The sequence below is a fragment of the Nycticebus coucang genome, chromosome 18 (genome assembly GCF_027406575.1).
Source record: "Nycticebus coucang isolate mNycCou1 chromosome 18, mNycCou1.pri, whole genome shotgun sequence".
Taxonomy (NCBI): Eukaryota; Metazoa; Chordata; class Mammalia; order Primates; family Lorisidae; genus Nycticebus; species Nycticebus coucang.
In genome coordinates, this window is record NC_069797.1 from 41944140 (window position 1) to 41961032 (window position 16893).

Sequence of the window (16893 nt, forward strand, 5' to 3'; positions counted from 1 at the left end):
AACATTTTTGTTGGAATTGAGTTCCACTTTTAGTGCCTTGTAATCTGAGAAGATGCCAGGTAGAATTTCAATTCTGTTGATTCTGTTGAGGTTTGTTTTGTGTCCTAGGATATGATCAATTTTGGAGAATGTTCCATAGGATGATGAGAAGAATATATATTCTTTATCTTTGGGATGGAGTGTTCTATATACATCTATCAAGCACAGTTGTTCTAGGGTCTCATTTAAATCTCTAATATCTTTGTTTAATTTCTGTTTAGAGAATCTTCCCAGCTCTGAGAGAGGGGTGTTAAAGTCCCCTGTTATTATAGTGTTATAGGATATCATATTGCTCAGACTAAGCAAAGTCTGTTTCAAGAATCTGGGAGCATTTAAATTGGGTGCATAAATATTTAAAATTGAAATGTCTTCTTGTTGTAATTTTCCCTTGACCAAGATGAAGTGACCATCATTGTCTTTTTTGACTTTGATTGCTATACATCTACATGTATCTGAAAATAAGAATGCAACCCCTCTTTTCTTCTGAATTCCGTTAGCCTGAAAAACTGACTGCCAACCCTAAAACTCTGAGTTTTAATTTGTCTTTTGATGTGAGGTGTATTTCCTGCAGACAGCAAACAGATGGCTTGTGTTTTTTAATCCAATCAGCCAATCTATGCCTTTTCAGTGGGGAATTCAAGCCATTAACATTTATTGAGATAATTGATAAGTGTGGTAGTGATCTATTCAGCTTATTTTGTGAAAGTCCATTGCTTAGTTTTGTCTTTTACATCATTGTGGAAACTAGGTTCTGTCCTTTAATTTCTGGATGTTTACTTTGCTGAAGGTCCATTGTGATGGTCAGTGTGTAGAATAGGCTGAAGTATTGCCTGTAAAGCTGGCCTTGTTGTGGCGAATTTCCTCAATGTTTGCATATCAATAAAAGATTTGATTTCTCCATCAATTTTAAAGCTTAACTTAGCGAGATATAGAATTCTGGGCTGGAAATTGTTCTGTTTAAGGAAATTAAAGATAGATGACCATTGTCTTCTGGCTTGAAAAGTTTCATTAGAGAAGTCCATGATCACCCTGATAGATTTGCCCCTGTAGGTCAGTTGGCACTTACTCCTGGCAGCTTGCAAAATCTTTTCTTTTGTCCTGACTTTAGTTTCATCACAATGTGCCTTGGAGAAGCCCTATTTGAGTTGAGGCAACCAGAGGACGGATATCCCTCTGAAAGGAGTATGTCAAAATCTTTGGTGATATTTGGGAAGTTTTCATTATAATATTCTCTAGAATGGCTTCCATTCCTCTGGGGCATTCTTCTTCCCCCTCAGGGATACCTATAACTCGTTTGAATGCTTCATAGGGTCCCATAATTCTGCCAGTGAATGTTCTACTTTCTCTTTCTTCTTTTCTGCCTCTTTAACTATCAGAGTAATCTCAAGAGCTTTATCCTCTACCTCTGAGATTCTTTCTTCTGCATGGTCTAATTTGTTGTTGATACTTTCTATTATATCCTTAAGTTCCCTAATTGACCGCTTCAGTTCCTTGAGCTCTACTATATCCTTTCTATATTCCTCATATCGTTCATCTCTTATTTGATAATGTTTTTGGATTTCCTTTTGGCTATTTTCTACGTTCTCAACAATTTCCTTCATTGTTTTCATCATCTGTATTTTAAATTCCCCTTCTGTCATTTCTAACATTTCTTTATAGGAGGAATTTATTGGAGTGTCTCTTAAGTGGGCTAAGGAGACATTTGGGCTCCCAAGCCTACAGGGTCTGAGAGACCAGCAGAGCCCTCCAGGCTCCATCTCAAACAGCTGTTATTAATATTGTGATCAACATCTTTTTTTTTTTTTTTTTGTAGAGACAGAGTCTCCCTGTACCGCCCTCGGGTAGAGTGCTGTGGCGTCACACGGCTCACAGCAACCTCTAACTCTTGGGCTTACGCGATTCTCTTGCCTCAGCCTTCCGAGCAGCTGGGACTACAGGCGCCCGCCATAACGCCTGGCTATTTTTTGGTTGCAGTTTGGCCGAGGCTGGGTTTGAACCCCGTACCCTCAGCATATGGGGCCAGCGCCCTACTCACTGAGCCACAGGCGCCGCCCTGTGATCAACATCTTATACCTCAGAAGATCACCTATTGCCCAGACAATACTCAGCAGGATGTATTTACTGTTTGGTTGTTTGGTTTTGGGTACTGGTTTTTTGTTTTGTTTTATTTTTTTGCTATATCCTTTCTATTTTCCTCATATTGTTCATCTCTTATTTGATTCTGTTTTTGCATTTCCTTTTGGTTATTTTCCACTTTCTCAATGATTTCCTTCATTGTTTTCATCATCTGTATTTTAAATTCCCCTTCTGTCATTTCTAACATCTCTTTATAGGAGGAATCCTCTGCTGTAGCTACTTCACAATCCCTAGAAGGGGTTACTCTGGACTGTTATTTCATGTTGCCAGGAAAGAAGACAGGAGTTTGAGACAAGTCTAGGCAACATGGTGAGACTCCATGTTCACAAAAAAATTGAAAAAATTAGCTGGGGAAGGTGGCATGGACCTGCAGTCCCAGCTACTGAGGATGCTGAGGAGCCCAGGAGATTGAGGTTACAGTGAGCTGTAATAGGGCCACTGCATTCTAGCTTGGGCTACACAGTGAGGCCCTGTCTCAATAAATAAATAAATAGGTTGTATGTAAATATTATACATACATATACATTAACATACATAAATATTATACATAGAGACAGAGTCTCACTGTACCGCCCTCGGGTAGAGTGCCATGGCATCACACGGCTCACAGCAACCTCTAACTCTTGGGCTTACGCCATTCTCTTGCCTCAGCCTCCCGAGCAGCTGGGACTACAGGAGCCCGCCACAATGCCCGGCTATTTTTTTGTTGCAGTTTGGCCAGGGCTGGGTTTGAACCCGCCACCCTCAGCATATGGGGCCGGCGCCCTACTCACTGAGCCACAGGTGCCGCCCAGAGTTCTTATAATTAGCTCAAAATTAATCCCATTCATTCATAACAAATATTAATTTAGCACCTACTATATGTCAGGCACTCTTCTAGGTTCTAGGGATCGACGGTATACAAACTGAAATTGTTCCAACAGAGATTAATAAAAGATCCACATAGATACAAATATGTATAATACAAACTGTGACAAGTGTTATAAAGAAAATGTACAAAATGATATGATGGAATATAATAGGGACATCACTTCTAGTCTCACAGAAAAATCAGAGATGGATACCCAAAGGAAGTGACATTTAAGCTGAGGAAGAGAAGGTTAACAAGTTGAAGATGAAACTTCGCTCAGAAGACACAAAAATACAAACAAAGGGTCTGAGGAAAGACAAAGCAGACTGTTTGAGGGAATAATAAGAAAGCCAAAATAGTCTAAGGGTGACAACAATGTAGACAATACTATTGGTTACCTATCCAACAACTATTTCACCTCCTTTTCCTCATTCCTAAAAGAATCATAGTCAAGTGCAAGCAACTACCCTCCTCTATATAGTCATGTGCTTCAGAGAAAACTGACTTCATTCCTTGATTTTTAGGAAGTGGATATGATTTAGACTTACGTTAATGATGGTAAACTCTTTCTCTCTGCCAATAAATAGTTAAAAGCATAGTATAAGTAAAAGCAGGAAAAGTTTTTTGGATGTTCTAAGCAAATGAGTGTTTTGGACTGTGGAGGGTATCAATGGAATGAAAATTTGCATGAAGAAATAAGGAAGAGCAATGTGTCCAGGATGGTCCCTAGATTTCAGTCTTAGGTAAATAATAGTCAATCCTTTCCATATAGCTAAAATCGTAAGTATTTTAAAAAATATATTATTAATAATCTTCTTTAAAATAAGAATTATTGGGGGGAAGAGACAAGATGGCTGACTGAAGCCAGCTTTCCACAGAGGCTCCTGTTCAGAAGGAGAGTTAAAGGACAAAAATTCAGCAAGTAACCTGGTGGATTTGAGCTGCACTAAGAGAGAAGGTTGTAGAATGCACGTCAACCCCGCTGAGGTGAGCTGCGACCACAAGGATACAAACAAAAGGTACAAAATCCATCACCAACAGGACGGGAGTCCCCTCCCCCATGAGAACGGCTCAGAGTGCCCCACAAACAAACGGGCAGAGTTCAAAGGTCCTCCCACTACACTCCACGGGAGAGACCCTCTAAAAACTGGACCTACCTCCCCTACTGGGGTGCCACGGCGTCCTCCTGCCAGGCATAAAACTGTATAAACTGTATATGGTCTCTACCTGGAATTCTGAGCTCCCAGCGCTCTCCTTCGCTCACACTGGGGTCTGGAAGCCAGTCCCGGTCGCTCGGTGGAGAGGGGACTGCACCGGAGTGGCAGTTCCCTGAGGCACAGTGCGACAGCCGTCTTTTGGTGATAATACAGCCAGGCATAAAACTGTGTAAAGCTGTCTGTGTTCTCTGCCCGCAACCCCAGGCTTCCAGCAATCCCCGCGCTCCCCTCTGCTCTCGCTCCAAGGTCTGGAGGCCTGTCCCCCAGGGGTCCAGACTCTTGGGCGATTGCTCGAGGGGTGTAGACAGTGCTGGGCTGCAGCCTGTCGGTACAGACTCCGGGGTACGGAGCGGAGAGAGGCCGGAGGGGAGCTACACCGGAGCAACGGTTCCCTGAGCCATAAGGCAGCAGCCCTCTTTTCCTAGCAATATGGCTCACTACAGAATATTCTGAAGCCACACCCCCTGTCTCCCGGGGCAACCAGAGACTCTGAGTTTGCCTGAGGCAACATAAACTTGCAAACCAGGGAAACACCCAGGGCGGGGCTGACCCAGAGGTCCGCTTTACTAAACCTAAGACGCACCTGGCCCTCAGGGGATCGTCAGCCTATAGACAATACAAGAGCAAAGACAAGCTGATTTGGAACTCAATTCAGCTTCTCTTCTGCAGGGGAAACGCAGAGTTGTTCTGTTCTGTTCTGTCAGTAACATTACTCAGGGGTGAGACTGGACCTGAGTGAAAACCCCTCAACCTTCATCTAGCGCCCGAGGTTGTCAGGCCTCACCTCCTCCTGCTGGAGAGAGGCAGAGCGCGGCAGCCTGGCAGACTTCCTTGTGATTCAGCCAGTTACAAACTCCTGGAGTACCGATTCACTACAGGCAACTGGGTCAGCCAACTGCAGGGCTATCAGTGACTGGGTGTGAAGTGGTGAAAGGTGGGGAAGGAGGCAGCAACCTTCCCAGACTGATTTATAGGCTGGGTGGCTTCTCCTGACTCCACGCAGCACTGGAGCAAGCCACACCAGAGTAGTCACCAGACCCCTGTGATCCAGTTCCCAGAGACCTCTTAAACTCTCTCACCCGAGACAGGTGCAGACTGAGACAATTGATTTGGACATTTTTGAACCGAACCAATCACCTAAGGACAAATCAGGTGGTGCCCTAGGTGCATGGTGGTAGGAAGGTTTGATTTTTCTTTTCCAATTGTTTGCCGGTGGGGGGCGGGGTGACTTAATTCCTGATATTTCTCCACAGCTGAGACTTCAATCCAAAGTATCTGTTTCACTAGGGTGGAACAGAAACCAGCTGAAAACAAGGCAGAACCATTTAGCCCCACCACACCAGACAGGGCCCCAGTTTCTCGGACCACAACACTGTACAGGCCCTCGACAAAGCCCCAGGGGAAAAAATCAGAGGGAGTAAAACAACCATGGGGCGGAATCAGCGGAAAAACTCTGGTAACATGAATAACCAGAATAGATCAACCCCCCCCAAGAAAAGATACGGCAGATGTGATTGAAGATCCCATTCATAAACAACTGGCTGAGATGTCAGAAATCGAATTCAGAATTTGGATTGCAGACAACATTAACAAAGTGGAATTAGGAATTCGAGGAGAAATTCAAAAGTTGTCTCAAGAATTTAACGAATTTAAAGACAAAACCACCAAAGACTTAGACACACTGAAGCAAGAATTTGCACCCCTCAAAGATATGAAAAATACAGTAGAATCCCTCAGTAACAGAATGGAGCAAGCAGAAGAAAGGATTTCTGACATCGAAGATAAAGCCTTTGAACGCTCCCAAACTCTCAAAGAGGAAGACTCTCTCGCTGGGCACAGAGGCCCTTCTGCATGAAATTATGAAAGACAATTTTCCAGACATGCCTAGAGATTCTGAAATTCAGATAGCGGACAGCTTCAGAACCCCAGCACGACTCAACCCCAATAAGACATCCCCAAAGCATATCATAATTAACTTCACTAAAGTTAATATAAAGGAGAAAATCCTCAAAGCTGCCAGGAGAAAGAAAACCATTACCTTCAAAGGCAAGAATATTAGAATGACTGCAGATCTCTCTGCTGAAACTTTTCAAGCCAGAAGAGAGTGGTCACCGACTTTTAATCTCCTAAAGCAAAATAACTTTCAACCCCGGATCTTGTATCCAGCTAAACTGAGTTTCATTTATGATGGAGAAATTAAATACTTTAATGACATTCATATGTTGAAGAAATTTGCCATAACCAAACCAGCTCTTCAGGATAGTCTCAGACCTATCCTCCATAATGACCAACCCAATCCTATACCACAAAAGTAAACTCACTCAGAAACTTCGGATCAAACTCCAATTTCCACACTGGCGAAAGGATTAAAAATGCCCACTGGACTTTTGAAAAACTCGATACCGAAAACTTCACCAGACTTATCAATATTCTCCATTAATGTGAATGGCTTAAACTGTCCTCTAAAGAGGCATAGGTTAGCTGACTGGGTACAAAAACTCAGGCCAGATATCTGTTGCATACAAGAGTCACATCTTAACCTACAAGACAAATACAGACTCAGGGTGAAAGGATGGTCGTCCATATTTCAGGCAAATGGTAATCAGAAAAAAGCAGGTGTTGCAATTTTATTTGCAGATACAATAGGCTTTAAACCAACAAAAGCAAGGAAGGACAAGAACGGTCACTTCATATTTGTTAAGGGTAATACTCACTATGATGAGATCTCAATTATTAATATCTATGCACCCAACCAGAATGCACCTCAATTTATAAGAGAAACTCTAACAGACATGAGCAACTTGATTTCCTCCAGCTCCATAATCGTCGGAGATTTCAACACTCCTTTGGCAGTGTTGGATCGATCCTCCAACAAGAAGCTGAGCAAAGAAATCTTAGATTTAAATCTAACCATCCAACATTTGGATTTAGCATACATCTACAGAACATTTCATCCCAACAAAACTGAATACACATACTTCTCGTCAGCCCATGGAACTTACTCCAAAATCGATCACATCTTAGGTCACAAGTCTAACCTCAGTAAATTTAAAGGAATAGAAATTATTCCATGCATCTTCTCGGACCACCATGGAATAAAACTTGAGCTGAGTAACAACAGGAATCTGCATACTCATACAAAAACATGGAAGTTAAATAACCTTATGCTGAATGATAGCTGGGTCAGAGATGAGATTAAGAAAGAAATTGCCAATTTTTTGGAACAAAACAACAATGAAGACACGAACTATCAGACCCTCTGGGACACCGCAAAGGTAGTTCTAAGAGGGAAATTTATAGCACTGCAAGCCTTCCTCAAGAAAATGGCAAGGGAGGAAGTTAACAACTTAATGGGACATCTCAAGCAACTGGAAAAGGAAGAACATTCCAACCCCAAACCCAGTAGAAGAAAAGAAATAACCAAAATTAGAGCAGAATTAAATGAAATTGAAAACAAAAGAATAATACAACAGATCAATAAATCAAAAAGCTGGTTTTTCGAAAAGGTCAATAAAATAGATAAACCTTTGGCCAACCTAATCAGGAAAAAAAGAGTAAAATCTCTAATCTCATCAATCAGAAACAACAAAGACGAAATAACAACAGACTCCTCAGAAATCCAAAAAATCCTTAATGAATATTACAAGAAACTTTATTCTCAGAAATATGAAAATCTGAAGGAAATTGACCAATACTTGGAAGCACGTCACCTTCCAAGACTTAGCCAGAATCAAGTGGAAATGTTGAACAGGCCCATATCAAGTTCGCAAATAGAATCAACCATACAAAACCTCCCTAAAAAGAAAAGCCCAGGACCAGATGGTTTCACGTCTGAATTCTACCAAACCTTTAAAGAGGAATTAGTACCTATATTACTTAACCTGTTCCAAAAGGTAGAAAAAGAAGAAAGACTACCCAATACGTTCTATGAAGCAAACATCATCCTGATCCCCAAACCAGGGAAAGACCCAACAAGAAAAGAAAATTATAGACCGATATCACTAATGAATATAGATGCAAAAATATTCAACAAGATCCTAACAAACAGAATCCAGCAACACATCAAACAAATTATACATCATGACCAAGTCGGTTTTATCCCAGGATCTCAAGGCTGGTTCAATATACGTAAATCTATAAATGTAATCCAACACATAAACAAATTAAAAAACAAAGACCATATGATTCTCTCAATCGATGCAGAAAAAGCTTTTGATAATATCCAGCATCCCTTCATGATCAGAACACTTAAGAAAATCGGTATAGAAGGGACATTTCTTAAACTGATAGAGACCATCTACAGCAAACCCACAGCCAATATCATATTGAATGGAGTTAAATTGGAATCATTTCCACTCAGATCAGGAACCAGACAAGGCTGCCCATTGTCTCCATTGCTTTTTAACATTATAATGGAAGTTTTAGCCACTGCAATTAAGGAAGAAAAGGCGATCAAGGGTATCCATATAGGGGCAGAAGAGATCAAACTTTCACTCTTTGCGGATATGATAGTATATCTGGAAAACACTAGGGACTCTACTACAAAACTCTTAGAAGTGATCAAGGAATACAGCAGCATCTCAGGTTACAAAATCAACATTCATAAATCGGTAGTCTTTATATATACCAACAACTGTCAAGTTGAAAAAACAGTTAAGGACTCTATCCCATTCACAGTAGTGCCAAAGAAGATGAAATATTTGGGAATTTATCTAACAAAGGACGTGAAAGATCTCTATAAAGAAAACTATGAAACTCTAAGAAAAGAAATATCTGAAAATATTAACAAATGGAAAAACATACCACGCTCATGGCTGGGAAGAATCAACATAGTTAAAATGTCTATACTACCCAAAGCAATATATAATTTCAATGCAATCCCTATTAAAGCTCCACTGTCATACTTTGAAGATCTGGAAAAAACAATACTTCGCTTTATATGGAATCAGAAAAAACCTCAAATAGCCAAGCCATTACTCAGAAATAAAAACAAAGCAGGAGGAATTACGCTACCAGACCTCAGACTATACTACAAATCAATAGTGATCAAAACAGCATGGTATTGGCACAAAAACAGAGAAGTAGATGTCTGGAATAGAATAGAGAATCAAGAGATGAATCCAGCTACTTACCGTTATTTAATCTTTGACAAGCCAATTAAAAACATTCAGTGGGGAGAAGATTCCCTATTTAACAAATGGTGCTGGGTGAACTGGCTGGCAACCTGTAAAAGACTGAAAGTTGACCCACACCTTTCACCATTAACTAAGACAGACTCTCACTGGATCAAAGATTTAAACTTAAGACATGAAACTATAAAAATACTAGAGGAGAGTGCAGGGAAAACCCTTGAAGAAATCGGGAGGGGCGAGTATTTTATGAGGAGGAACCCCCGGGCAATTGAAGCAGCTTCAAAAATACACTACTGGGACTTGATCAAACTAAAAAGCTTCTGCACAGCCAAGAACACAGTAAGTAAAGCAAGCAAACAGCCCTCAGAATGGGAGAAGATATTTGCAGGTTATGTCTCCGACAAAGGTTTAATAGCCAGAATCCACAGAGAACTCAAACGCATTAGCAAGAATAGAACAAGGGATCCTATCACAGGCTGGGCAAGGGATTTGAAGAGAAACTTCTCTGAAGAAGACAGGAGTGCGGCCTTCAGACTTATGAAAAAATGCTCATCATCTTTAATCATCAGAGAAATGCAAATCAAAACTACTTTGAGATACCATCTAACTCCAGTGAGACTAGCCTATATCACAAAATCCCAAGACCAGAGATGTCGGCGCGGATGTGGAGAAAAGGGAACACTTTTGCACTGCTGGTGGGAATGCAAATTAATACATTCCTTTTGGAAAGAGATATGGAGAACACTTAGAGATCTAAAAATAGATCTGCCATTCAATCCTGTAATTCCTCTACTGGGCATACACCCATAAGACCAAAAATCACGTCATAACAAAGATATTTGTACCAGAATGTTTATTGCAGCCCAATTCATACTTGCTAAGTCATGGAAGAAGCCCAGGTGCCCATCGATCCACGAATGGATTAATAAACTGTGGTATATGTACACCATGGAATATTATGCAGCCTTAAAGAAAGACGGAGACTTTACCTCTTTCATGTTTACATGGATGGAGCTGGAACATATTCTTCTTAGTAAAGTATCTCAAGAATGGAAGAAAAAGTACCCAATGTACTCAGCCCTACTATGAGACTAATTTAGGGTTTTCACATGAAAGCTATAACCCAGTTACAACCTAAGAATAGGGGGAAGGGGGAAAGGGAGGGGAGGGAAGGGGGAAGGTGGGTAGAGGGAAGGGGATTGGTGGGATTACACCAGCGGTGCATCTTACAAGGGTATATGTGAAACTTGGTAAACGGTCTGTGAAGCTAGTGAATGATGCCCCATGATCATATCAATGTACACAGCTATGATTTAATAAAAAAAAAAAAAAAAGAATAATAAAATAAAATAAAATAAGAATTATTGGCTGGGTGCCTGTAGCTCAGTGGGTAGGGCGCCAGTCACATGCACCAGGGCTGGTGGGTTCGAACCTGACCTGAGCATGCTAAAAAAAAACAAACAAACAATAGCTGGGCATTGTGGTAGGTGCCTATAGTCCCAGCTACCAGGGAGGCTGAGGCAAGAGGATCACTTGAGCCCAAGAGTTTGAGGTTGCTATGAGCTATAACACTACATCACCCTACCAAGGCAACAAAGTGAGTCTCAATAAAAAAAAAAATAATAAAATAAGAATTATTTAAGGATTATACATAAGCATACCTGATTCTCATGTAGGATTCTCAAGTCAAGAATGAATGAATAAGATTGTATCTTAGATACAAACATTATGTTTTAAAAAATTCTAACATATACAATAATTAACAATACCAACTACAAATAACTTCATTTTCTGCCAGGCATGGTGGCTCATGCCTGTAATCCCAGCACTTTGGGATTACACAAGAAGATCACTTGAGGTCAGGAGTTCAAAATCAGCCTGGGCAACACACTAAGACCCCATCCCCACAAAAAATAAAAATAAAAATAAAAAACTAGCCAGGCGCAGTGACATGTACCTGTAGTCCCAGTTACTGGGGAGGTTAAGATAAGAGGATCATTTGAGCCCAGGAGTTTAAGGCTACAATGTGCTATAATCACAGCACTGCACACCCACCTGGTGACAAGAGTGAGACCCTATCTCTCTTTTTTTTCTTTTTAGAGACAGAGTCTCACTTTATCACCCTGGGTAGAGTCCCGTGGTGTCAGCTCATAGCAACCTGCATAGCAACCTCCAACTCCTGGGCTTAGGCAATTCTCTTGCCTTAGCCTCCCAAGTAGCTGGGACTATAGGCACTCGCCACAACTCCTGGCTGTTTTTTTGTTGCAGTTTGGCCGGGGCCAGGCTCAAACCCGATGGGGCCGGCGCCCTACCCACCGAGACACAGGTGCCACCTGAGACCCTATCTCTTAAAATAAAATAATTCCAGAGAAATGAGGTGGAGATATACAATCAATTATATTAGTGTATAAATTTGTAAAAATTAGGTCTCCTAACAGTAATAATTAAGACTTCTATTACAAATATCAACAGACTCAGACAAAATATAAGCTACCTTGACAAACTGATGAAGTACCATTTCCTTCAGAAGGTGGTGTACTTGAACTGTTAAAATGATGTGAAGTTTCCTGGTTCATGTCATCATTTGCAAAATTCCTTGAATGGCATGTACAACAACATGACAATGGTTCTTCAGCCTTTTTACTCAACCCCTCATCCTCTGGCTTCCCTAAAAATAAGAGAACTTCTATTTATTATAGAGTACATCTAATTAAACAAATATTAATCATTCTATGCAGCTAGGATGAGTAACCAACATAGTTCACTCAGGAATGGAAGGTTTCCCAGGATGCAAGATTTTTAGACCTAAAATGGAAAAAGTACCTGGCAAAGCTGGACAAGCTGGTCACCCTATCTGCAGCATCATGACACAAGAGAAAATACTTATGCCAGAAACATTCATAGAGAAGTTATCAATTTACCCAATCTATAAAAATCTAATAATCAAAGCTTAATAATATAATATGATAAAAGCACAACCACTCAAGTATTCATTTACATTGAGATTTACTTAAAAATCAAGCGGAAAGGATTGAAACAAAAACTTAAAGTATATTCTTAATTACTGCTCTCTCATAGGGGTGCAGAACCTGCAGCCTTATCGCCACATGTGGCCTTCCAGATACCCAAGTGTGGCCCCTTGATTAAATACAAACTTCACAGAACAAATGCCTCTGTTAAAAGGATATGTTTTGGCTGTGTGGGGTAGCTCACACCTGTAATCCTAAGACTCTGGGAGCCAAGGTGGGCAGATTGCTTGAGCTCAGGAGTTGGGAGACCAGCTTCAGCAAGTAAGACCCTGTGTCTACTAAGAATAGAAAAACTGAGGCAAGCAGATCGCTTGAGTCCAAGAGTTTGAGGTTGCTGTCAGCTATCATGATGTCATAGCACTCTACCCAGGGCCACACAGTGAGATTCTGTTTCAAAAAATATATATATACTTTGTAAAATTTGGATTCAATCAAAAGACCACACTTAAGGATCCATAAAACCACATGTTGCCCCAAGGCCATAGGCTCCCTACCAAGATGAATTACCAGTTCTGATATATGAAGTCATCGGAAATCAAGGAGGGTAAAAACCTACCTAACAGGTACAGTGAACACTATTCAGGTGATAGGTGCACTAATAGTCTTGACCTAAGCATTATAAAAGCTATCCATTTCACAAAAACATTTATACCACCTTCATATTTTGAAATTTAGAAAAAACTATAAGCTTTAAAAAGTAAAAATAAAGGCTCAGTGCCTGTAGCTCAGCAGCTAGGGCACCGACCACATACATGGGGGGGCTGGTGGGTTTGAATCTGGCATGGGATCTGCCAAACAACAACTACAACAACAACAACAACAACAAAAAATAGCCAGGCATTGTGGCGGGCACCTGTAGTCCTAGCTACTTGGGAGGCTGAGGCAAAAGAATCACTTAAGCCCAAGAGTTTGAGGTTGCTGTGAGCTGTGATGCCACAGCACTCTACCAAGGGTGACATAGTTAGAATCTGTCTCAAAAAAAAAAAAAAAATTAAAATTACTGACATAAAAAAATTATTAACAATAAAAAATTACTGACATGATCTTCGAAGTACATTTGAAGTACTTGAAATGTACTTTGAAGATCAATATTCAAAATGAATACAAAATAGGTGATTTTGATGCTCAAATATAATTGTCATAGGTCTACACTGCAAACAAACATACAATTCACATATACCCAAGAAAGCAGAATAATTTACTTCTTAAAATAAATAGTACTAACACTGTTTACCCATAATAGAATTCTACTAATTCTATTGTCCAGACATATGCCATTAAAATTTTAAGTTATTAACAGGTAATCTGGGTAATCTCATTTTCCTGAAAAGTTAACATCAATAAGACTCAAAATGGATAGCCAAAAGTTTATAAAATGTCATAGGCACACCATGGTTCACTTTAAATTCTTCTATTACTTTAGGTGAAAGCCATCTAATCATGTAACTAAAATTGATCCAAGCTTATATTTCAGATTCATTTTATAAATTATATAATTTCATGAAAGTAAATATTAATAGGCATTTCTTAGCAAATAAAGTAAAAGTTATGGGAAATAAAATGGATTCATACAAATAATATTATAATAAATTTCTGCTTATCTGCCATCTAAACAAGTAGAAAGATCAACTAGAATGTCTTCTTTTTTATATATTCCATGTTCTAACGTTATAGGAAGGAAAGGGTCTTTACTAAAAAAAAAGCAATTAGCATATGTTATAGCATCATGACAGCCCCATCTCTTTATCTTTTATACACAAATTATCATCTAATTATTCTCATGATTAACATTAAGCATGCAAACTTTTATGTACTCTCTGAATCATCAAATAAAAGACTAAATTATATTCAATAGTTTTAAGATTAAACATGTTTTTTCTATACTGAAACTCTTTTGGAAATATATAACTTATTATAAAGAAACATCTTAAAAGAGAATATTTAAATTAGCTAGAGCATGATTAAACCAGTCTGGATAAAAAAAAAACTTTATGCTTTATTCAGGTCCCAATCAACAACCTAAAGATAGCACATAACTACTTACCGCTAAGAGATTGTTGCCATGCTAAAGCAGAACAAAGTAAAGCTAAGCTTTTTCCACTTCCTGTGGGACTCTCCAACAAACAATGTTGTTTACTGTTTAATCCTCTGACAATCTATGGACACAGAAACCAATGAAAAAAATCAGTAAACATTTTACTTTCTCAGAAGTACAAATAAAATAGCAGGGAGAAATAAGGCTCCTCTCCAGGGAACACAGCAGAAGTGAATATTAGTATTTAATTAAATTTAGACTTTTCCTTTACACCGCTCCCTAAAATTATGTTATGTTACAGCATAACAAGCACTAAAGAAATGAAAAAAGGAATTTGTGCCTTAATTATGCAAATACCAATCATTTCTATAAAACAAGAATACACTAATATCTATCAGTATCTTTGATGAAAACTTAATAAGGGATACTGCTAGTGGGATTACAAATTGATTTGCAATCACCTTGTACAAAGATTAATAACTTATAATAAAGTTGAAAATGCCCAACTCCAGCAAGTCCAGTTCCATAAATATACACCCAAAATCAATCCCATGGAACACAAGGAAACATGTGTAAGAAATTTCATAGCAGAAGTGTCACTGCAAAGGAATGAGATCAACTTAAATGTCTGTCAAGAGGAAAATGGACAGATAAATTCTGGTATATTTACACAAATGAAGACCATAAAGAAATTTAAATGGATTTTAATTAAAAGCAATTAACAGGGCTAACACATTAAAAATAATGTTAAGCAAGCTCAGTCCCTATAGCTCAAGCAGCTAAGGCGCCAGCCACAAACACCAGAGCTGGCAGGTTCGAATCCAGCTTGGGCCTGCCAAAGAACAATGACAACTACAACCAAAAAATAGCCAGGCGTTGTGGCAGGCGCCTGTAGTCCCAACTACTTGGGAGGCTGCGGCAAAAGAATCACTTAAACCCAGGAGTTGGAAGTTGCTGTGAGTTGTAATGCCAAGGCCCTCTACCCAGGGCAACAGCTTGAGGAGCTGTCTCTAAATAAATAAATAATGTTAAGCAAAACAATCAAGTTGTACAAAAAATAAGTATAGTGGGCTCGGCACCTGTGGCTCAAGCAGCCTGGAGCTGGCGGGTTCGAATCCAGCCCAGCAAACAACAATGACGGCTGCAACCCAAAAATAACCAGGTGTTGTGGCGGGCACCTATAGTTCCAGCTACTTGGGAGGCGGAGGCAGGAGAATCGCTTGAGCCCAGGAGCTGGAGGTTGCTACCAAGGGCGACAGCTTGAGGCTCTGTCTCAAAAAAATTAATAAATAATGAAAATAAGTATATCATATTAATGTACAAAATTTTAAAATATGTAAAATAATACTCTAGTGTTTATGGATACATCTGTATGAAAAAAAAGTAAAAAACATGACCAGGAAAGAGAAAGAAAAAATTCAGGATAATTTTTTTACCAGTAAAAAAGATATGGAGTAAATATGGCAAAATATTAAGATTTAACAAACTGGAAAGTTGGTTTGCTCGAATTTGTATACTAATTTTCTATATAATTCAATTACTACAAAGAAGTTAAAGGTGGAAAATATAGTATTCTATGTAAAAAAAAAAAGGGAATACTTTGTAGAAAGCAATAATTCATTAAAGTAAATATAAGTTCAAAAAGAGCTAAGAACATTTTTCAAAATGTTAGATGGTCTTCCAAATGAACCCAGCAAGTATTCTCAATCCATTTACTATCTGAGAATAGGAATGTAGGGGCAGCACCTGTGGCTCAGTGAGTGGGGCACCGGCCCCACATACAGAGGGTGGCAGGTTCAAACCCGGCCCTGGCCAAACTGCAAAAACAACAACAACAACAACAAAAAAAAACCTTGAGAATAGAAATGTAGTCACATACCCAACATTTGTTATGGATTATAAGTATCTATGTTGTAATAAAGACTTAACTGGAGAAAAATACTTACAGAATTCATCATAGCAAGCTGTGATGGGTAAGCTTTATAAGGAAAATTAATCTTCACTCCACCGATTGTATATTCAGACCACATTGAAGACATTGTTCTTTCTTGTTTATTTCAGATTCTTAACTGCAACAGAAATGATAATCAATATTAAAACAATCCCATTCAAAGAAAACTAGGAATCCAAAAACCAGGACAGAAGTCTGAAAATAAAAATTGGAGGGTGGTGCCTGTACTCAGTGGATAGGGCGCTGACTACATAACACCAAGGCTGGCGGGTACCAACCTGGCCCAGGCCAGCTAAAAAACCCACAACTGCAACAACAATAACAAAAAATAGCCGGGCGTTGTGGCGGGCACCTGTAGTCCCAGCTACTTCAGAGGCTGAGGCAAGAGAATCGCTTAAGCCCAAGAGTTTGAGGTTGCTGTAAACTGTGACAGCACTCTGGATAGCACTCCACCCAGGGCAACAGCTTGAGATTCTGTCTCAAAAAAAAAAAAAAAAAAAATTA

General features: G+C 39.5%; 1 protein-coding gene across 1 annotated transcript in view; it reads right to left on the minus strand.

Annotated features, from left to right (window-relative positions):
- BRIP1 (BRCA1 interacting helicase 1) overlaps positions 1-16893 on the minus strand; it is a 246786-nt gene that overhangs the window by 228070 nt on the left and 1823 nt on the right. The window contains exons 2-4 of the mRNA XM_053569091.1: positions 16385-16502; positions 14448-14559; positions 11869-12042 (exon numbers count right to left, since the gene is read on the minus strand). Of these exons, the coding sequence (XP_053425066.1) occupies positions 11869-12042; positions 14448-14559; positions 16385-16477 (379 nt within the window). The 5' untranslated portion in view covers positions 16478-16502. The remainder of the gene's footprint in view (positions 1-11868; positions 12043-14447; positions 14560-16384; positions 16503-16893) is intronic.